This window comes from Anomaloglossus baeobatrachus, chromosome 5 (genome assembly GCF_048569485.1).
Source record: "Anomaloglossus baeobatrachus isolate aAnoBae1 chromosome 5, aAnoBae1.hap1, whole genome shotgun sequence".
In the NCBI taxonomy this organism is placed as follows: domain Eukaryota; kingdom Metazoa; phylum Chordata; class Amphibia; order Anura; family Aromobatidae; genus Anomaloglossus; species Anomaloglossus baeobatrachus.
In genome coordinates, this window is record NC_134357.1 from 501,795,129 (window position 1) to 501,819,221 (window position 24,093).

At 45.7% G+C, this 24,093-nt stretch overlaps 1 protein-coding gene across 1 annotated transcript in view; it reads right to left on the reverse strand.

Moving 5' to 3' along the window:
• Positions 1-204: 204 nt before the first annotated feature.
• LOC142312836 (uncharacterized) overlaps positions 205-24,093 on the reverse strand; it is a 149,960-nt gene continuing 126,071 nt past the window's right edge. The window contains 4 exon segments of the mRNA XM_075351820.1: positions 205-3,456; positions 12,620-12,710; positions 17,822-17,919; positions 18,003-18,105. Coding sequence (XP_075207935.1) covers positions 2,540-3,456; positions 12,620-12,710; positions 17,822-17,919; positions 18,003-18,105 — 1,209 coding nt within the window. The 3' untranslated portion in view covers positions 205-2,539.

Below are 24,093 nucleotides of genomic sequence, written 5' to 3' on the forward strand. Positions count from 1 at the left end.
TGCTATTCCAAGCATGTCTGCTATCTCTCTGATGGATTTTTTTCTTTTTTTTCAGCCTCAGGATGTTCTGCTTCACCTGAATTGAGAGTTCCTTAGACCGCATGTTGTCTGGTCACAGCAACAGCTTCCAAATGCAAAACCACACACCTGTAATCAACCCCAGACCTTTTAACTACTTCATTGATTACAGGTTAACGAGGGAGACGCCTTCAGAGTTAATTGCAGCCCTTAGAGTCCCTTGTCCAATTACTTTTGGTCCCTTGAAAAAGAGGAGGCTATGCATTAAGGGCTATGAGTCCTAAACCCTTTCTCCGATTTGGATGTGAAAACTCTCATATTGCAGCTGGGAGTGTGCACTTTCAGCCCATATTATATATATAATTGTATTTCTGAACATGTTTTTGTAAACAGCTAAAATAACAAAACTTGTGTCACTGTCCAAATATTTCTGGACCTAACTGTATGTATACCACTGTTCATTGTGGTTTGTCCTGAAGAAGAAGTATGATACTTCGAAATGCTATGTTATACTCCATCTCTGTCTCGAGCTTCATCCACCAATGGTCCTCTTTGTTCAGGCACTGCACAATTAACCCATTCTCTTCTATCTTGTACAGCTTTTACAGACTATCTTTTGCAGATTCTATTTTTCCCTTATTTTTGGGGTTTCTCGTGGTTCAATGCTAAGTCCCTCCCTCTTTTCTGTATACCTAATCCGTATTGGACGAACCATCAGTAGATTTTGCTTTCAGTATTAACTCTATGCTAATGACTCCCATTTTGGCCTCTTTCAAACAACAGTATTTTGCATCAGTGTTTCATCAGTATTTGTAGGCCAAATCCAGGAGGGTCGCTGAAACACAGAGCAGGTGTCAGTTTTTCAATTATAGTTATTCTCTATAAGTTCTACTTGTGGTTTTGCAATCCAAATACTGATGAAACACTGATGCAAACATACTGATGTGTGAAAGAGGCTTTATACACTTATTATCATGACATCATCCCACACTATACACAATATCAAAGATTGGTTGGAATCTCCAATATCATGTCCTCTGCAAATCTGAATCTTTCCAAAACTGGACTCCTTTTGGTTCCTCCTTTTATTAACCTTCCTAAACCTGATATTTTCATCTCATATTGTCGCTACTATTGATTACCGTCTGAACTAGTACACCTATTTACTGACCCAGTCTCTCTCTCACTACACTTTCCCCACTCCAATCTAACCTTTATCCTGAATGCAGTAGCAACGCTCATATTTCTGTCCAGCCACTATACAGATGCCTCCATTCTGTGCCAGTCTCTGCGATGATTCTTCAACTGCTATATAATACAACACAAACTTATAAACTTATCAACCGCAAAGTTCTCCACAGTGCTGCATCTCCCAACACTTCCTCCCTCATTTAATTCTACTACCCTACCCATGCTCTCCATTCTGCTAATGATGTAAGACTAACACCCTCAATCTGAACCTCTCACTCCCGTCTTGAAGGCCATTTTCTGTAATGCATGTTAATTCTCAGTAACCACACATCTCTTTAGACTGGCCTATCACACCACCTCACTGATCTATTCTCACTTTGGCATGAAGTTACAGAGAAGAATCATAGAGTGCTGAGGAGTATAGTGTTTAAAAGGTGCCAACAATTTGCTGAATCATTAACAAGAGTTCCAAACTATCTGGCATTAAATCCGCAAAAAAAACAGTGTTGGAAAGTTAGGATAGGATTCCATGGCCAAACCTTACATCATCAAGCACAATGCCAATAATAATCGAATGGAGAGGTGTAAAGCACACCACCACTGAAATCTGGAACAGTAGAAATGTGTTCTGTATAATGACAAATAACACTTCTCAATCTCTCAATGAATGAGTCTGGGTTTGGCCAATGTCAGCCTTGTTTTAAATGATTAAAGGTGGCTACCTCCTTGTGTAATTTCTCCAATCAGTAAAGATGTGTGTATCTAATAGAGTTCCCATTCCCTGTTTTTGTGTGATATTTGGATTCTATTTGCTTTTTGATAAGATGTTTATTTTTAATTTCATACAATTAGCATTTAGAACGCTATTTATTTTTTCCACTTTTATAGTGTCATTAATTCCACAGCATCATCACTGTCCCCATTAGGACTCACAGTCTACATTCCCTATCAGTAGGTCTTTGAAGTGTGGAAGGAAACTCGAGAACACAGATGAAACCCAGCCAAACATGTGGAGAACATGAAAACTTCTTGTAGATGTCGTCCTTGGTAGGATATGAACCTAAGAATGCAAAGCGACTATGAGCCACTTTGCTGCCCAAAATTTATTTCCTTTCCTCTTCTATGAAGCAACTTTACTTTGACTGAACTGTAACGTGTTTATACAATTTGTCAATTAAATGAACATGAATGGATTATGTGATTTTTCTGATGTTCAGTAAGATCATGGTTCTTAAAACACCCTTTCATTTATTCTGAACATGAAGATTACATTTTCTCAGATTTGGAACAAGAATTATTTTCGATTCAAATATGTTCCACATTCTGTACATTAAAATTGCTTTTTCACTGTGTGACCTTTCTCATGTCTACGAAAATTTGATTTATCCATAAAACATTTCCCACATTCTGAACATGAATATGGTTTCTCCCCTGTATGAATTCTTTTATGTGTAACTAAACTTGATTTTTGATTAAAACTTTTTCCACATTCTGAACATGAATATGGCTCCTCTCCTGTGTGAATTCTCTGATGTCTGACAAGATGTGCTTTTAGGGTAAAACATTTCCCACATTCTGAACATGAATATGGCTCCTCTTCTCCCGTGTGAATTCTCTGATGCTTAGCAAGATTTGCTTTTTGGTTAAAACATTTCCCACATACTGAACATGAATATGGCTTCTCCCCTGTATGAATTATTTTATGTGTAACTAAACCTGATATCTGCTTAAAACTTTTTCCACATTCTGAACATGAAAATGGCTCCTCTCCTGTGTGAATTCTCTGATGTCTAACGAGATTTGTTTTTAGTCTAAAACATTTCCCACATTCTGTACATAAAAATGGCTTCTCCCCTGTATGAATTCTCTGATGAGTAAAAAGATTTGATTTAATTTTAAAACATTTCCCACAAAATGAACATGAAAATGGCTTCTCCTCTGTGTGAATTGTCTTATGTGTGACAAGATTTGATTTTTTTGGAAAACATTTCCCACATACTGAACATTCATATGACTTCTTTCTTTTGTAAGCTCTTTTATGTTCACCATCCTTTTTGTTTTGCATAACAGTCTGTGATGAAGATATGACTTGTCGAAAAGAATCAGATGATAGACCTTTGCTGTGTAGGGCTTTTGCTATATCTGAGATAATGGCATTCTCTTGGTATGTATCTGTTGTGATACCATGATCATTAGCTGTAAAATCTAAAAATATGAGATGTTTCTCTGAGCTCCTTGTACAGTTATCTGTCAAAATAAAAAATTTTAATTATTTTAAATAACTTAATTGAAAGTATATTTAGAATATACTATTATTTATTTAAGATTTTATAACATTTTAAACAATATCTAATACAAATACTTGCTCCTGACTTGCATCATACCTCATCTCCTACTTCATCATCCAACAGCCTGACTTCTGTGTGTAATATAACTCAACCTTTAGTAATTATCTGGCCGAAAATAAGATGTGAATAATGGCACCACTGGCTTTAATATATATAAGGGATTTTGACAAATCTCAGGATTATACCTTCTTGAGGTCATAATACATGTAATAATCAACTGTCATCTAAAAACATACAACATACAAGAAAGACACAGATCTCCGTATTGTAAATCCACTGATATATGTCCAAAAGACATTCATAAGAAAAGACTGCAGCGTGAACCTGAACTTACACAGGGCGTGAAATAAGTATTGAACATGTCACCAATTTTTTTTTAGGTAAATATATTTCTAAAGGTGCTATTCACATGAATTTCTCACCAGATGTAGGTAACAACTCATCCAATTCACACAGGCATAGAAATTAAACCACAGATATCCATAAATTAGATTATGTGTAATAAAAAGAAATGACAGAGAAAAGGTATAAAACACACTGAAATGTATTTAATAATTCAAACAAATGCCTTTGTTGGTGATGAAGTTTCAAGACGCATCTTGTATGGAGAAACTTGTCCCATGCATTGCTCAGATAGGATTTTAGCCCATTTTTCCACACAAACACTCTCTGAATCCTGAGGGTTCCATGCGCACCTTCTGTTAACCTTGAGCTTTATTTTCTTCCATAAATTTTTATTTAATTTAGGTCAGGGGAAAACTTTATTTTCTTTATCTGAAACCAGTTGGGAATTTTTCTTGGCTGTATGTTTGGGATCATTGTCTTGTTGAAATGTCAACCCTCGTTTCATCTTCATCATCCTGGTAGATGGCAGCAGATATTTATCAAGACTGTCCTAATACATTTGTCCATTTATCCGTCCTTCAGTCAAAGGAGTAAGCTAAAAACAGCTCCACATCATGATGTTCATACTGTCTAACTTCTCTGTTGGTATGGATTGACAATCAGCGCCTTTTGGCCTCTAAACATAATATGTATTATAACATCCAAAGATTTTAATTTTGGTCTTATCTGACCAGACTATATTCTCCCAGTAATTCACAGGCTTTTCTAGATCTTGTTGATGAAACATTAAACACGCTTGAACATACTTTTTGTTCAGCAATGGAGTTTTGCATCGTGAGCATGCATACAGGCCATGGAAGTTGAGTGCATTACTTATTTATTTTTTTAAATTACTGTACCTCCTGACTCCAGGTTTTTCTGTATCTCTCCACAGTTGGTCCTTAGTTCTTGGCCAAATCTTCTGATAATTCTTTTCACTCCTCTATCTGAAATGTTGCGGGGAGCACCTGATCGTGGCCAGTTTATGATGATATTCTTTCCATTTCCGGTATATAGAATTATGGCCCCAACAGTGCTCACTTGAACCTTAAACAGTTTTGAAATTCTTCTGCAACTAATGCCATCAGTATGTTTTAAAACAATAAGGTTGCAAAGGTCTTGAGATAGCTCACTTGTTTTACAAACTATGAGATGTTTCTTGTGTGACACCGTGGTAATGAGACACTTTTTATAGGCTGTCTTGTGAACAAGATGAAACTATTTTTCACTAAGTGGCAGGATTGCTTTCTTATTACTGACAGATTTCAGCTGGTGTCATAACTTTCCATTTCTCATTATTACACAATACCTAAAAGGGGTGGTTCACCCATATTTTGTTATTGTCTAGTTCGATATTATATTGAGAAACAATGTTTCTCTCAAATACCTTGTATTGGCAATAGTGCCTGTGAGAGGCGCTATTGAAGACCGCTGTTCCCGCTCCAGTGACGTCCCCGTCAAGTGCTGCACACGTCACATCCGTGCAGCCGGCTGCATTCTTCCAGACTCACTCAACTGTGAGCAGTGTTTCACCGCTGTCACAGCCCATCTGCTCCCTGCTCCCCCCTCCCTCCTCCCTCACAGCAGAACGCTGCAAGCAAGAGACGCGATGCGCTGTGCTTGGAGGGAGAGGGAGCAGATGGGCTCAGAATGTAGTCAGCTGCACGGATGTGACGTGTACAGCACTTGAGGGGGACGTCACTGGAGCGGGGAACAGCGGTCTGCAATAGCGCCTCTCACAGGCACTATTGCCAACACAAGGTATTTGAGAGAAACATTGTTTCTCAATATAATATCAAACTAGACAATAAAAAATATGGGTGAACCACCCTTTTAATTTTTGAACATCTATGGTTTGATTTATATAGCTTTGTGGATTCTATGGGTTGTATTGACATCTGGTGAGAAATTCCTGTCAATAGAATATTTATAAATATATTTACTTAGAAAATGGTGGCATGTTTAATACTTATTTCAACCTCTGTGTGTGTGTAATAGTTAAGATCCTTCCACCATCAGGTGATGGAGTTTATTTCCCGGAGAGAGGAGCGCTGGTTTCCGATCATAGGAGATTGTGTTTGTATAATGGATTAATATTTGCATAGAATAAATTTAGGGTCAGGCACTTGTCCATCCAGGAACAATATCTTTCTGCTCATTAAGTTTTGTGCTGAGGTAGGATGAATAGATATATGGAAGAACATATATATTTTCTTGCTTTAGCAAGAAGAATGGTTCTGTGTCAATGATAGCAAGGATAGACTTTTCCCTTTCAAATGATGTTTTACTAAGGCAGGTCACAAAGATTAGATACAAGACAAATGGCATCTCGGATTATTCCGATTGTGGTCCATTTGTCCAAATACAAGCAAGGCCAATGGCACAGAATGCCTGCCATGGAGGATTAACCTCATTTTTGGACAAAGTATACAACTCTTGTTTACATGATCATGGTCTGGGATGTCTTAGGGGTGCTTCACACATAGCGAGATCGCTACCGAAATCTCTGCTACGTCACGGTTTTGGTGACACAACAGTGACCTCATTAGCGATCTCGCTGTGTGTGACATTGAGCAGCGATCTGGCCCCTGCTGTGAGATCGCTGCTCTTTACACACAGCCCTGGTTCGTTTTCTTCAAAGGCGCTCCCCGCTGTGACGCACACATCGCTGTGTGTGACAGCGAGAGAGTGACGAAATGAAGCGAGCAGGGAGCAGGAGCCGGCATCTGGCAGCTGCGGTGAGCTGTAACTAAGATAAACATCGGGTAACCAAGGGAAGCCCTTACCCTGGTTACCCGATATTTACCTTCGTTACCAGCCTCCGCCGCTCTCGCTGCCAGTGCAGTTAATTAACCCGATGTGTACTGTAGCTAGGAGAGCAAGGAGCCAGCGCTAAGCAGTGTGCGTGACTCCCTGCTCTCTGCACATGTAGCTGCAGTACACATCGTGTAATTAACCCGATGTGTACTGTAGCTAGGAGAGCAGGGAGCCAGCGCTAAGCAGTGTGCACGGCTCCCTGCTATCTGCACATGTAGCTGCAGTACACATCGTGTAGTTAACCCGATGTGTACTGTAGCTAGGAGAGCAAGGAGCCAGCGCTAAGCAGTGTGCGCGGCTCCTGCTCTCTGCACATGTAGCTGCAGTACACATCGGGTTAATTAACCCGATGTGTACTGTAGCTAGGAGAGCAAGGAGCTAGTGCTAAGCAGTGTGCGCGGCTCCCTGCTCTCTGCACATGTAGCGACGTTATGATCGCTGCTGCGTCGCTGTGTTTGACAGCTAAGCAGCGATCATAACAGCTTACAAGGTCGCTGTTACGTCACAAAAAATGGTGACGTAACAGCGACGTCGTTGTCGATGTCGCTATGTGTGAACCCAGCCTTAGGCTATGTGCGCACAGTGCGTTTTTCGGGTGCGTTTTTGGCCTCAAAACTGCATGACTTTGCTTCCCCAGCAAAGTCTATGAGTTTTCATTTTTGCTGTCCGCACACAACTGTTTTTTTAAGCTGCGTTTTTGAGCTTAAAAAAAAAAATGGACATGTCAATTCTTTCCTAAGTTTTTCTGCGTTTTCCGCCCATGCAATGCATTGGAAAACCGCAGAAAAACGCAGCCAAAAACGCACCAAATCGTGGTAAAAACGCATGCGTTTTTTGCCCCGTTTTTTTGACGCGGGTGCGTTTTTGTGCGTTTTTAGCGGCCAAAAACGCACAAAAACGCAGCGTCAAAAAAACGCAGTGTGTGAACTTAGCCTTAAAGAGGACCTGTCATGTACTCAAAAAAGTGACTTAAATACCTTGTAAAAATCCCTAAACTCCCCTGACTTTTACATTCTGTTTGGTGATGCATATCTCCATTGTGGAGATAATCAGATTTGTTTATTCTTGAGTGCACTATGGAAAATCTCTGCTTGTAGCACAACTTGGTGTTTCTTCACAGTCTTCTCTGGAAGAGCATGTGCTTTCCCTCCTTTTAGACGCTGCCAATAACAATTCTGCAGCTTATCTAGCATTCTCAGATGCTGCCGAGCTGTAATTTGCAGTATGTGTGGCAGGAAGGGGCGAAAGTACACACCCCCAGAAAAGATTTGAGAAGAAATGCCTAGTTGCACCTTAAATAGAGATTTCACATAGTGCACTCTAGAAGAAACAAATGTGACTATCTCTCAAATGCTCTGACCCTTTATTTATGAAATCTCTTGCTATTAAAATCATATGGGACAAAAACATCCTGGGATTTGATTTTAGGAGAGGGGGGGGGGTGACAAAATTCTGCTATAAGCAGATGACAATGATAAATTGAAGGAACTTTAATGGCTCAACGTCAAGCCTGATCAAAATTGTTGGATCCCACTCTGACCTGGAGATCGGTGGAGGAAATTGATACTTCTCACTTTGGATCAGGGTGTAAAAATGAGGGAGAATGGTGTGAGAATGCTGGAGCAATCCCAAAGTTTAGATATTGGAGGGTCTGATCTCTGCCAATGTTAGTAACTTTATCACTTTCAATATTATAATATATAATAACTAATGATGAACAAGCACAAAAGTACTCGATACTCGAATAGAGCATGTCGGATGCTCGGAATTGCTGGAATTGAGTACTGAGCACAATAGGAGTTAATGGATGAGCATTTTTTTCCTGAGTCCCTGTTATGTTACTTGTCCTGGCACAGCCCCTGACCACAACAGTCCCTATCATCCGGAGGCAACAGGCATCACCCGGCTACCTCCATTACATCTTACCGGTCCCCAGTCATCCACGTGCAGCTTTCATCGCCTGGCAATTTTGTTTCGTGTGCGCTGTCCAAGTGTTTCCCCGAGCCAAAGTAACTGTGGTTAATTCTGCTCAAATCATCATTCCAGAAAAGAGAGAGTGACTTATTTTCTGGAACAGCTCAGGCGGAACTAACCACACAGTTACTTTGGCCAGGGGGAACATGTGTACGACACACATGGAACAGAAGTTGCTGGGCGATGCCAGCCGCACCTGGATGAAAGGGATTTTGGTGGCTGTCTGCTGCATGCGGATGCTTTGAAGTTTGGGAACCCCTGGTCAAAATTACTGTTATTGTGAACAGCTAAGAAAGCTTACGATGAGATGATCTCTAAAAGGCATAAAGTTTAAGAAAACACATTGCCTTTGTATTTTAGGTAAAAAAATGATTTTATTTCCATCTTTTACATTTTAAAATTAAAGGGGTGGTTCACTTATATTTTTTATTGTCTAGTTCGATATTATATTGAGAAACAATGTTTCTCTCAAATACCTTGTGTTGGCAATAGTGCCTCTGAGAGGCGCTATTGCAGACCGCTTTTCCCCGCTCCGGTAACGTCACGTCAAGTTCTGCACACGTCACATCCCTGCGGCCGGCTGCAGTCTTCCTGACTCACTGAGCAGTGGGCGGTGTTGCACCACTCGTCACAGCCCATCTGCTCCCTCACAGCAGAACACTGCAAGCAGGAGATGCGCTGCTCTGTGACAAGCGGTGAAACATCGCCCACAGCTCAGTGAGTCAGGAAGACTGCAGCCGGCCACAGGGATGTGACTGTGTGCGGAACTTGATGTGACGTCACTGGAGCGGGGAACAGCGGTCTGCAATAGCGCCTCTCACAGGCACTATTGCCAACACAAGGTATTTGAGAGAATCATTGTTTCTCAATATAATAATCAATCTAAACAATAAAAAATATGGGTGAACCAGCCTTTTAACAAGAAAGGAAAATGGGCCAATGCAAAAGTTTGGGCACCCGGCATGGTTAAGTACCTAGCATATCCCCTTTGTCAAGTATCACAGCTTGCAAACACTTTCTGTAGCCAGCCAAGAGAGTAATTCAATTATTGTTTGAGGGATTTTCATCCATGCTTCCTTGGAAAAGTCTTCCAGTTCTGTGAGATTCCTGACTTGTCTTGCATGCACTGCTTTTTTGAGGTCTAGCCACAGATTTTCAATGATGTTCAGATCAGGGATTCTGGCAGCCATTGTAAAACTTCAGCTTGCGCCTTTTGAGTTAGCTATTGTGGATTTTGATGTGTGTTTAGGATCATTATCCTTTTTGTAAAAAACATCCTCTATTAAACTTCAGCATTTTTACAGATTGTGTTACGGTTGCATCAAGAACTTGTTGAAATTTTATTGAATCAATTCTTCCTCCTACTCGCGAAATGTACCCCGTGCGATTGACTACACCACAACCCCAATGTATGATTCATCCACCCCCATACTTAATGGTTGTCGAAATATTCTTTTCCTGAAATTCTGTGCCTTTTTTTCTCCACACATACCTTTGATCATTGTGGACAAAATGTTCTATTTTAACCTCATTAGTCCACAGGATTTTTTTCCTTAAGTCATCAGGCTTGTTTAGATGTTTTTTTGCATACTTCTGAAGCTGAATTTTGTGGTGAAAATGCTGTAAAGGGTTTCTTCTGATGACTTTTCCATGACGGCTATATTTGTGCAGGTGTCTCTAAACAGTAGAACAATGTACCATAATTCTAATCTAGTTAATGTTCCTGAAGGTCTTTTGCTGTCAAATGGGAGTTCTGATTTACCTCTTTAGCAATCCTACCAAAAGCTCTCACAGAAATTTTGCTTAGTATTCCAGAACGTATCTTGTCCTCCACTATTCTTGTTATCAGCCACTTCTTAATTAGATTTCGAACCGAGGAAAGGGCAACTTGAAAATGCTTTGCTATCTTTTTATAGCATTCTCCTGCTTTGTGGGCCTCCACCATTTTCATTTTCAGAGTGCTAGGCAGCTGCTTAGAAGAACTCATGACTGATTTTTTTTTTGGTACAAGGTTAGAGGAGGCTGGATTTTTATAAAGCTCTGATATTTATATCACCTGGCCTTTCCTAACAACGATAGTAAACAAGCCATAACCATAACAGGCTAATTAAGGTCTGAAATCATAGTCAACGTTATCTGAGCACACAAATCTCCAATGGTGCCCAAACATTTGCATTGGCCTATTTTCATTTTTGTAATTTTTAAAATGTAAAAGATGGAAAACATTCAGACTCCTGCTTTGGTACAGCCTATGTACTTATTGCAAGGATTATCTAGAATTCAAAGGAGGTATTGTACACGCAGCAAGAGACAGAAAGGGGCTTGTGACTACAATTTGTGTCAATTGTAAAAAGATTCAGACTCCTACCCTGGTAAAGTCTATGCACTTATTGCAAGGGCTATCTAGAATTCCAAGGAGGGATTGTACACACAGCAAGAGATGGAGAGGAGAGACTCATTAAATTCTTGGATCATTTTAAAACATTTGCCAACCAACCGACAACCTTTTAACACTATTTGACCTTTAGGAGTGTTATCTCACACCACCCTACAAGTGGTACAGTAAGGTAGATCTGGGGTATAAGCGTTTTTGTTGTTCTCATGCAGCAGGCACAGTTTTACATGCCTGACTATCTTGACCTCTGCGTGCAACATCAGCAGAATGTCCATTTCCCCGTACGTTAACAGCACAGCCGGCACTTATTATATTACAGAGGCAGCTTATTAATAGGTGAACTGGTAAGGATCTGCAGTCAGTACGAAGTCTATCCAAAATAATTATGAGGCACAGGAGATGTTATAGACGTTGTGTAAGGCGGGGATGGCACACAGAGAAATAGCGAGGGCTTGGTATCAATCCGAGGTATGGCCAGAGCCATCAGGTTACAGAAATCAGCAGTATCTACAAGCCTAAATGCCAACATTTGCAGGAAATGTGACCATTTATTGTGTTGGCCTGTGGGTGGGTGGCTGCAAATTAATGCTTGTGCTCCAAGGCCTGGGGTAGAGACAGCTGGACCCTGTTTTGGGACAAGGAAGTGGATATGGTTGCTGATGGAGTTTGCAAATGTGCCATGACAGGTTCAGGGTGGGATGCATCCACGTCTGCATTCTTAGAAGGGGATTGTGCGGCATGTAACACAGAAGAAGAGGCAGTGTGGTCACCCACAGAAAATTGATTGTGGAAGCAAGTATTTGGCCCAGACGTACAAAAGACACTTCAATTCCAGATTTTAATCGATTTTGAAAACACTCTTATTAATGACTTTCAAAAAGGCAAGGGATCTGCAGTCAGTGCGAGACCTAGCCAAAATCACCAGGAGGCATGACCATGCAGCCAGCAACAGACATAGAGGATAGACTTTGATGCCATATTTTGTTCAATTTTAAACAAGCTCTAAATTATTGACTCTCAAATTGGCAAAGGATATGCAGGCAGTGTGAAGCCTAGTCAAAATGACTATGAGGCACAGGTGAAGTCATGGCCCTGAAAAGGACTATTTTTTTACTGTTGCACCAGCAGGTACTGTCACACTATAACATACTGTCCCTTCTCCAGCAGAATATTTCCCTAGTCCCTACACTATTTCCAAATAGAGTGCAGTAAACATGGCATCTATGGGTTTATATAGAACCGATGACACTATGCGGCCGACCAATCACAGTAATGCCAGAAGCCAACATGGCTATGGCATTACCATGATTGGCACACAATCCCTGCATCTTCACTAGCTGATAAAAAGCAGAGATACATGCGGTTCGGGAAATCAAGCACTAGAATACTCAATGGAGCACAGTAATGCACGATCGAGTAATACTCGCCCATCACTAGTAATAACAAGTGGCTTGAATCTGTGACTTCTCTGCATTTAGTGGATACTACTCACCTGTGTGGTTATCTGTAGGAATCTCCTCTTTACACCACTCATCACCGCTCACATATTTCCCTGTAGCATTAATATAGGTCAGATCTTCACCCTAAAACAAAGATTGTAAAAGTCACAGATAGATGGAGAAGTCACAAGAAGAGTAAAGATCATAAATTAACATGACATCCAAACAAGACAGCAGTAGGTATCACATATCAGCTGGTCTCCTGTATAATCCAAACTGTCGGCTCCTACTTGTAACCAGCAGTCTCCATAACCAAAAAATTGTGAGAAGATCCAGACAGGTCTTTTATCTCATCTGGTTGCTTCTTCCATCATGGTCATCGCAAAAGGCCTGCACATGTCAATGATGTGTTTCATTGTGAGTACATGGTGCTAACGCATGTCAATAATATGCGTCATCCCCATGTCATGACGATGAAGCCTAATGAATGGAAGACCAGGCACAAGGTAAAAAAACAAAAAAGGTATCTTATAATCTGGCCATTCAGTGTATAATATTAGTGGATAATACAAGACTGAAACACAAGACCTTCACAGCCGTCTACACAGGGCTGTATTTTGCCTTCATGCTGCCCTAGGCACTTTAAGTGGTCGCGCCCCTTAGTGACAACGTAAAACTGAGTTTTCGCACACGACATCTGTTTAAGGCAGATCTACTTTGTAAAACACTTGAAAAAGTATCAATGAGAAACGAAGGGCACTAACCCCCCCCCCCAATGGGGATCACCACAGGCACATCAAAACATAGCATGAGTATAAAATATTCCCACCACACCGTCCCCACTTATATACTGTGACTGTCACACTGCCCCTAATAAACTACACACTGCCCTCCCTTATAAATTATATCCACCACACCTTCCTCGATTATGAAATATGATCTGCACATTGTCCTCACATCATGCTGCCCGCTCCTCACAATGTCCCATGCATGCTGCCCCCTCCTCACAATGTCCCATGCATGCTGCCCCCTCCTCACAATGTCCCATGCATGCTGCCCCCTCCTCACAGTGTCCCATGCATGCTGCCCCCTCCTCACAATGTCCCATGCATGCTGCCCCCTCCTCACAATGTCCCATGCATGCTGCCCCCTCCTCACAATGTCCCATGCATGCTGCCCCCTCCTCACAATGTCCCATGCATGCTGCCCCCTCCTCACAATGTCCCATGCATGCTGCCCCCTCCTCACAATGTCCCATGCATGATGCCCCCTCCTCACAATGTCCCATGCATGCTGCCCCCTCCTCACAGTGTCCCATGCATGCTGCCCCTTCTCACAATGTCCCATGCATACTGCCCCCTCCTCACAATGTCCCATGCATGCTGCCCCCTCCTCACAATGTCCCATGCATGCTGCCCCCTCCTCACAATGTCCCATGCATGCTGCCCCCTCCTCACAATGTCCCATGCATGCTGCCCCCTCCTCACAATGTCCCATGCATGCTGCCCCCTCCTCACAATGTCCCATGCATGCTGCCCCCTCCTCACAATGTCCCATGCATGCTGCCCCCTCCTCACAGTGTCCCATGCATGCTGCCCCCTCCTGACAGTGTCCCATGCATGCTGCCCCCTCCTCACAATGTCCCATGCATGCTGCCCCCTCCTCACAATGTCCCATGCATGCTGCCCCCTCCTCACAATGTCCCATGCATGCTGCCCCCTCCTCACAATGTCCCATGCATGCTGCCCCCTCCTCACAATGTCCCATGCATGCTGCCCCCTCCTCACAATATCCCATGCATGCTGCCCCCTCCTGACAGTGTCCCATGCATGCTGCCCCCTGCTGACAGTGTCCCATGCATGCTGCCCCCTCCTGACAGTGTCCCATGCATGCTGCCCCCTCCTCACAATGTCCCATGCATACTGCCCCCTTCTCACAATGTCCCATGCATGCTGCCCCCTTCTCACAATGTCCCATGCATGCTGCCCCCTCCTCACAATGTCCCATGCATGCTGCCCCCTCCTCACAATGTCCCATGCATGCTGCCCCCTCCTCACAATGTCCCATGCATGCTGCCCCCTCCTCACAATGTCCCATGCATGCTGCCCCCTCCTGACAGTGTCCCATGCATGCTGCCCCCTCCTGACAGTGTCCCATGCATGCTGCCCCCTCCTGACAGTGTCCCATGCATGCTGCCCCCTCCTCACAGTGTCCCATGCATGCTGCCCCCTCCTGACAGTGTCCCATGCATGCTGCCCCCTCCTGACAGTGTCCCATGCATGCTGCCCCCTCCTCACAATGTCCCATGCATGCTGCCCCCTCCTCACAATGTCCCATGCATGCTGCCCCCTCCTCACAATGTCCCATGCATGCTGCCCCCTCCTCACAATGTCCCATGCATGCTGCCCCCTCCTCACAATATCCCATGCATGCTGCCCCCTCCTGACAGTGTCCCATGCATGCTGCCCCCTGCTGACAGTGTCCCATGCATGCTGCCCCCTCCTGACAGTGTCCCATGCATGCTGCCCCCTCCTCACAATGTCCCATGCATACTGCCCCCTTCTCACAATGTCCCATGCATGCTGCCCCCTTCTCACAATGTCCCATGCATGCTGCCCCCTCCTCACAATGTCCCATGCATGCTGCCCCCTCCTCACAATGTCCCATGCATGCTGCCCCCTCCTCACAATGTCCCATGCATGCTGCCCCCTCCTCACAATGTCCCATGCATGCTGCCCCCTCCTGACAGTGTCCCATGCATGCTGCCCCCTCCTGACAGTGTCCCATGCATGCTGCCCCCTCCTGACAGTGTCCCATGCATGCTGCCCCCTCCTCACAGTGTCCCATGCATGCTGCCCCCTCCTGACAGTGTCCCATGCATGCTGCCCCCTCCTGACAGTGTCCCATGCATGCTGCCCCCTCCTCACAATGTCCCATGCATGCTGCCCCCTCCTCACAGTGTCCCTTGCATGCTGCCCCTCTCCATGAGCTCCTAATGCTGCCTTCCTCTTTTCCATAATGACATCTCCATGCTGCCCCACTCATCATACTAAGACCACCACACTAGCGCTTATGCTGAGACACACACACACACACACACACACACACACACACACTACCCCACTCTTGATATTGACTCCCCTACATTGTTCCACTCCATACTGAGCCCACACATGCTGCCCCTTCTCCATAATGAGCTCCCAATGCTGCCCCCCTCTTATTCTGAGTCCTTACACTCCCCCCCATCGATATTGTCATTGCTCTATCCCTCAACCCTTGTCCTCTGTCTCTAGCATTGGCCCCTCTCTTCCATTCCCCCAGCAGGAGCCTCTCTCCCCCCGCCTCTAGCAGCAGCCTCTCCCCCAGCATCAGCCTCTCTCCCCCCAGCCTCCCCCAGCATCAGCCTCTCTCCCCCCAGCCTCCCTCAGCATCAGCCTCCCTGATCCCAGCTTACCCCAGCATCAGCCTCTCTCCTCCCATCCTCCCCCAGCATGAGCCTCCTCCAGCATCAGCCTCCCTCCTCCCAGGCACCCCCAGCATCAGCCTCCCTCCTGCCAGCCTCCCCCAGCATCAGCCTCCCTCCTCCCAGCCTCCCCCAGCATCAGCCTCCCTCCTCCAAGCCTCACCCTCCCAGCTTCCCCCAGCATCAGCTTCCCTCCTCCCAGCCTCCCTCAGCATCAGCCTCCCTCCTCCAAGCCTCACCTTCCCCCTCCCAGCCTCCCCCAGCATCAGCCTCTCTCCTCCCAGCCTCCCCCAGCATCAGCCTCCCCCAGCCTCAGCCTCCCTCCTCCCAGCCTCCCCCAGCATCAGCCTCCCTCCTCCCAACCTCCCCCAGCATCAGCCTCCCTCCTCCCAACCTCCCCCAGCATCAGCCTCCCTCCTCCCAGCCTCCCCCAGCATCAGCTTCCCTCCTCCCAGCCTCCCCCAGCATCAGCCTCCCTCCTCCTAGCCTCCCCCAGCATTAGCCTCCCTCCTCCCAGCCTCCCCCAGCATCAGCCTCCCTCCTCCCTCAGCCTCCCTCCTCCAAGTCTCCCTCAGCATCAGCTTCCCTCCACCTCCCCCTCCCAGCCTCCCCCAGCATCAGCCTCCCTCAGCATCAGCCTCCCTCAGCATCAGCCTCCCCCAGAATCAGCCTCTCTCCTCCCAGCCTCAGCCTCTCAGCCTCTCTCTCTCCCCAGCCTCAGCCTCTCTCTCCCCCCAGCCTCCCCCAGCATCAGCCTCTCTCCTCTCAGCCTCTCTCTCCCCCCAGCCTCCCCCCCAGCTTCAGCCTCTCTCTCCCCCCAGCCTCAGCCTCTCTCCCCCCAGCCTCTCTCTCCCCCCCAGCCTCCCCCCCAGCCTTAGCCTCTCTCTCCCCCCAGCCTTCCCCCCCAGCCTCAGCCTCTCTCCCCCCAGCCTCAGCCTCTCTCTCCCCCCAGCCTCAGCGTCTCTTTCCCCCCCAGCCTCCCTCTCCCCCAGCCTCAGCCTCTCTCCCCCCAGCCTCAGCCTCTCTTCCCAGCCTCCCCCCAGCCTCAGCCTCTCTCTCTTCCCAGCCTCCCCCCAGCCTAAGCCTCTCTCTCTTCCCAGCCTCAGCCTCTCTCTCTCTTCCCAGCCTCCCCCCAGCCTCAGCCTCTTTCTCTTCCCAGCCTCTCTCTCTTCCCAGCCTCCCCCAGCCTCAGCCTCTCTCCCCCCAGCCTCCCCTTGCATGATTATAGTGGACAAAAAGAGGCATCGCAACGATCATCAACTAACCTGTAAGGAGCCCATACATTCTAGGCTCTGCCTCTGCCTTACCTGCTCCGGTGCCCGCCGCCCTGCTCTGGCTGGCTCCTCTTCTGGCTGGCTCCAGCTTCAGACGCGTCCTCCTCCGCGGCGTGTGTCGTCTGCACCATTGGACGCTGCAGCACGGGGCAGTCAGCTGATTGTCACGCCCGCGCGCCTCTGACCCCAGAAGTGCAGGCGATGGAACTTCCGGGGTTAATCAGCTCACTATGCCTGGCGCCCGCCATGTATTTAAATAGAAAGAAGTGCGCCTCTCCTCCCTCTCAACCCCCTCCCCCCCGAACACAGCCGAGTGTAACGGAGGGAGGGACGGGGGGCGGGGATGTAAAAAAAAAAAAAAAAATTTATATATATATATTTTTTTTTTTTTTCTGCCAGAAAGTGCCGCCCCCCGCAACGTGCCGCCCTAGGCACGGGACCACGGGTGCCTAGTGGCAAATACGGCCCTGCGTCTACACATCATAGGGGAGATTTCATGACACCTTCTCTCCATCTACCTTATGATCCTGAGGAACATCGGGATCTTCTTGTTTACAGTCCTGTGGAAGAAAAGGACGGGGACATCTCTCTGGTGTTGTCCTCTCACTGGATAGAACTGGAGGAAACACATACAGGGACTGAATTCACTCCTTACATACAGATAATTATAGGCCGTGTGTGTTTAGTCCTGTCTATTACCTGGTGATGTGAGGGGCTGGGGAACCCCCATCATGACGTCCTTGTACAGATCTTTGTGTCCTTCTAAATACTTCCACTCCTCCATGGAGAAATAGATGGTGACGTCCTGACACCTTATAGGAACCTGACACAAATACAATGATACCGTCATCCCCCGATCCCTTCATAGCGTTGCTGTATAATGTCCCAGCATTCCCAGCAGTGTCACCTCTCCAGTCAGCAGCTCAATCATCTTGTAGGTGAGTTCTAGGATCTTCTGGTCATTGATGTCCTCATGTATCAGGAGGTGAGGTGGAGGCCCCGTGATTGGGCTCAGGGGTCTTCCCCATCCCTCAGACACAGGGTCCTGACATCGCTCACTAGAGGTCTTCTTCACTACTGTGTAATCCTGGTTATGGAGAGACACATTATTAAATCTCACTACAGACATTTCCAGAGTCCTCACCTCTCCAGGTCTGTCCATCTGTTTTTCCCATAGATAAGAATGATGTAATGTGACATCATCAGAATCTCTCACCTCTCCAGTAATCCGGAAGAGGATCTCTAGGGTGAGGTGTAATATCCTCTCCACCATCTTGTCCCTGTCCTTATCCATCCTTCACGGATCAATCAGGAAAATTCTCTTATATAGAAGATCTGAGAGGATCCGATATTCTAGGGACCTGAATGGGGAGAAGATGATGATGATCTCAGAAAGATCCCATATAAGAAATCTCCGGAGCTGTTACCGGCTTCACATGATCACTACATCCAGTCCTGGCCCCGTCCTGCCCTCGGTATAACGCACAATCCAACTATAGCCACACACAGAGATTTATCATAGAATATCTCCAATCCAGCACCAAAAACACACAAATAATGTAAAAAAATAGTGTTTAAAAGTAACTGTCTTTTGGAATGGAGCAACTTATCTGTGTGTGTGATGTATATGTAGGACAGCTAAATATTTTCAGCAATGAAGGGGTTAATGCCCCCTGTCAGGGCCGGCGTCAGCACCCGGCAAACTAGCAGTGCTACTCAGGGGGGCCTGGCGCCTGCGCTGTCACTGGACTCCCCCCCGCTGAGGATCACGCTTTCAATTGTATTGGCATCGCAGTTGCCGATACAATTGAGAGCAATGATAAGTGAGTGAGCGGCGCGCTCCCTCTCTTATCATTCTCCCGCTGTAACTATCGGCACTCTGACTGCTCTGTAGCGGAACGCGGTGACGTCATCACTGTGTGCCTGCTGAGAGGTCAGCGCGAGCGACAGCAGTGGTCGCGCCAAGGAGACCGGAGCAGCGGGGGAACGAGGAGAAATGAGTATGTATTTCATCACTGTATACTACATTAGGGTGCTTACTGCTCTCTGGCTCTGCACTGTGCTATATACAGCTGTGCTATATACAAGCTGTATACTACATGAGGGTGCCTACTGCTATCTGGCTCTGCACTGTGCTATATACAGCTGTGCTATATATATATATATATATATTATATATAAATGTGACGCCCTGGGCAAGCCAGGGGTCACAGGTCATGACACCACCACACACCCCACATTCCCTGCAGGCACACCAAGGTCAGAACACAAAACCCTTGTTGCCCTCCTCCAGGGGCTGATGTTCACACCAGGGGGTGGAGCCAGGCGGTTGGTCTCCACCCACCGAGGAGTTCACAGTCCTGGAGGCGGGAAAACCAGGCAGATAGAGTTTGGAGGAGGAAGGGAGAGGAGAGATTAGTTTGGGAGGTGAAAGTGTGAGGAGTGAAGTGGTAGGAGAGGGAACAAAACTGACTGAGAGCGTCCGGGTGTGTGCCCCGGGCGAGACAGCAAGGTTGGCAGACGGCGGTGACCGTCTGCAGGAGTGGCCTATTGGAGTCTACCGTAAGGACCGTGGACGGATGGTGGCCCGGCGGTACCGGACCGGTACACAAAGAGAAGCCAGCACCATTGGCAGGGGCCTTTCGGATCCCGGCAAGGCTTGAAGTCGCCGTACAATTTGCCAAATCCGTCAGTGAAGGGGACCTCCGGGTCTCCCAACAGCCAAAGTCCCGATTGAAGGCAACCGTCCAACCATATTGGAGAGACACCGCCACCGCCAAGGCACCAGTTTCTCAGGGCCAGCGCCTGCGGGCAAAAGAGGGGCTCCTCCGGCTCATATCCAAACCGGGGAGCGGGTTACCGGTGGGAATCCATCGCTACCAACAACCGTATTTAGGTGCAGGGAAGAGACAGTCACCGCTAACTTGCAGGGAACATCAACACCGCAGCCGTCCGAGGGACCCGTCCAACCAGCCGCTTGTTTACCGTGAACTGTGTCATCATCCTTGGGCTGAGTGAGTACCTCTGTGCCGTGCGGCACAGCGCTGCCCCTGCGTCCCTGCACCTCAACAGGCCCCATAGCCCGCCTGTCAACTATCCCAACTCCCCATCACCGGGCCCCGGGACAACCAGCCCCTACCCACGGAGGGGAGAGCCAACATCTAGCTGCTCCATACCACCACTCCCGGGATCCCCATACAGAGCAGCGGTGGTGTCCACAAAATTACCACAACCGTGGGTGGCGTCACGGACAATAAATCCCCAAAACCAAACCCCTTTTCACTCACGGGCGAGGAGCGGCGCTCGAGTCCCCGGGATCCGGCCCATCGCTCGAGCCACCGAGCAGCAGCGGCCGCGGCAGCAGCCGGACCAGAGCAGTGGGAGAGCGCGGCGTCCCCTCCTCCGCCCGCGACATATACATATATATATATATATATATATATATATATATATACAGCTGTGCTATATATAAGCTGTATACCAGGGCTGTGGAGTCGGTAAGCCAAACGTTCGACTCTGACTCCGACTCCTCAATTTCCCTTGCACCGATTCCGACTCCGACTCCACGACTCCGACTCCAACATATATTGCTTATAGTTAAGTGAAAAATGTATCGTAGTACAATGTGAACATCAGACATTTAATCATTTTTATGATACAATAATCAAGATATTTAGATAGAACATGAAATATATTTATTGGAATACAACTTTAGAACACAAAAAACTGTATTAAATTGTAAATATGTAATACAATATGTAATATACATTTTTTTTGTGTTCTAAAGTTGTATTCCAATAAATATATTTTATGTTCTATCTAAATATCTTGATTATTGTATCATAAAAATGATTAAATGTCTGACGTTCACATTGTACTACAATAAATCTTTCACTTAAATATAAGCAATATACTAAATGTTATTTTATTATTTAGTATGTTTTTGTTGAAAACTGTTTTTTTTTGCCACTTACATAGTGTTTTACATAGTGTTTTATATATATATATATATATATATATATATATATATATATATATATATATATATATATATATATATATATACAGTGCCTACAAGTAGTATTCAACCCCCTGCAGATTTAGCAGGTTTGATAAGATGCAAATAAGTTAGAGCCTGCAAACTTCAAACAAGAGCAGGATTTATTAACAGATGCATAAATCTTACAAACCAACAAGTTATGTTGCTCAGTTAAATTTTAATAAATTTTCAACATAAAAGTGTGGGTCAATTATTATTCAACCCCTAGGTTTAATATTTTGTGGAATAACCCTTGTTTGCAATTACAGCTAATAATCGTCTTTTATAAGACCTGATCAGGCTGGCACAGGTCTCTGGAGTTATCTTGGCCCACTCCTCCATGCAGATCTTCTCCAAGTTATCTAGGTTCTTTGGGTGTCTCATGTGGACTTTAATCTTGAGCTCCTTCCACAAGTTTTCAATTGGGTTAAGGTCAGGAGACTGACTAGGCCACTGCAACACCTTGATTTTTTCCCTCTTGAACCAGGCCTTGGTTTTCTTGGCTGTGTGCTTTGGGTCGTTGTCTTGTTGGAAGATGAAATGACGACCCATCTTAAGATCCTTGATGGAGGAGCGGAGGTTCTTGGCCAAAATCTCCAGGTAGGCCGTGCTATCCATCTTCCCATGGATGCGGACCAGATGGCCAGGCCCCTTGGCTGAGAAACAGCCCCACAGCATGATGCTGCCACCACCATGCTTGACTGTAGGGATGGTATTCTTGGGGTCGTATGCAGTGCCATCCAGTCTCCAAACGTCACGTGTGTGGTTGGCACCAAAGATCTCGATCTTGGTCTCATCAGACCAGAGAACCTTGAACCAGTCTGTCTCAGAGTCCTCCAAGTGATCATGGGCAAACTGTAGACGAGCCTTGACATGACGCTTTGAAAGTAAAGGTACCTTACGGGCTCATCTGGAACGGAGACCATTGCGGTGGAGTACGTTACTTATGGTATTGACTGAAATCAATGTCCCCACTGCCATGAGATCTTCCCGGAGCTCCTTCCTTGTTGTCCTTGGGTTAGCCTTGACTCTTCGGACAAGCCTGGCCTCGGCACGGGTGGAAACTTTCAAAGGCTGTCCAGGCCGTGGAAGGCTAACAGTAGTTCCGTAAGCCTTCCACTTCCGGATGATGCTCCCAACAGTGGAGACAGGTAGGCCCAACTCCTTGGAAAGGGTTTTGTACCCCTTGCCAGCCTTGTGACCCTCCACGATCTTGTCTCTGATGGCCTTGGAATGCTCCTTTGTCTTTCCCATGTTGACCAAGTTTGAGTGCTGTTCACAAGTTTGGGGAGGGTCTTAATTAGTCAGAAAAGGCTGGAAAAATAGATAATTAATCCAAACATGTGAAGCTCATTGTTCTTTGTGCCTGAAATACTTCTTAATACTTTAGGGGAACCAAACAGAATTCTTGTGGTTTGAGGGGTTGAATAATAAATGACCCTCTGAATAAACTTTTCACAATTTAAAAAAAAAGAAATAACATTCTTTTTTGCTGCAGTGCATTTCACACTTCCAGGCTGATCTACAGTCCAAATGTCACAATGCCAAGTTAATTCCGAATGTGTAAAGCTGCTAAATCTGCAGGGGGTTGAATACTACTTGTAGGCACTGTATACAGTCATATGAAAAAGTTTGGGCACCCCTATTAATGTTAACTTTTTTTATTTACAACAATTTGGGTTTTTGCAACAGCTATTTCAGTTTCATATATCTAATAACTGATGGACTGAGTAATATTTCTGGATTGAAATGTGGTTTATTGTACTAACAGAAAATGTGCAATCCACATTTAAACAAAATTTGACCGGTGCAAAAGTATGGGCACTTCAACATAAAAGTGACATTAATATTTTGTAGATCCTCCTTTTGCACAAATAACAGCCTCTAGTCACTTCCTGTAGCTTTTAATGAGTTGCTGGATCCTGGATGAAGGTATATTTGACCATTCCTGTTTACAAAACAATTCCAGTTCTGTTAAGTTTGATGGTCGTCCAGCATGGACAGCACGCTTCAAATGATCCCACAGATTTTTAATGATATTCAGGTCTGGGGACTGGGATGGCCATTCCAGAACATTGTAATTGTTCCTCTGCATGAATGCCTGAGTAGATTTGGAGCGGTGTTTTGGATCATTGTCTTGCTGAAATATCCATCCCCTGCGTAACTTCAACTTCGTCACTGATTGTTGCACATTATTGTCAAGAATCTGCTGATACTGAGTTGAATCCATGTGACCCTCAACTTTATCAAGATTCCCGGTGCCGGCATTGGCCACACAGCCCCAAAGCATGATGGAACCTCCACCAAATTTTACTGTGGGTAGCCAGTGCATTTCTTGGAATGCTGTGTTTTTTTGCCTCCATGCATAACGCCTTTTTGTATGACCAAACAACTCAATCTTTGTTTCATAAGTCCACTGGACCTTCTTCCAAAATGTAACTGGCTTGTCCAAATGTGCTTTTGCATACCTCAGGCGACTCTGTTTGTGGCGTGCTTGCAGAAACGGCTTCTTTCGCATCCCTCTCCCATACAGCTTCTCCTTGTGCAACGTGCGCTGTATTGTTGACTGATGCACATTGGTGCCATCTGCAGCAAAATGAAGCTGCAGGTCTTTGGAGGTGGTCTGTGGATTGTCCTTGACTGCTCTCACCATTCTTCTTCTCTGCCTTTCTGATATTTTTCTTGGTCTGCCACTTCTGGGCTTAACAAGAACTGTACCTGTGTTCTTCCATTTCTTTACTATGTTCCTCA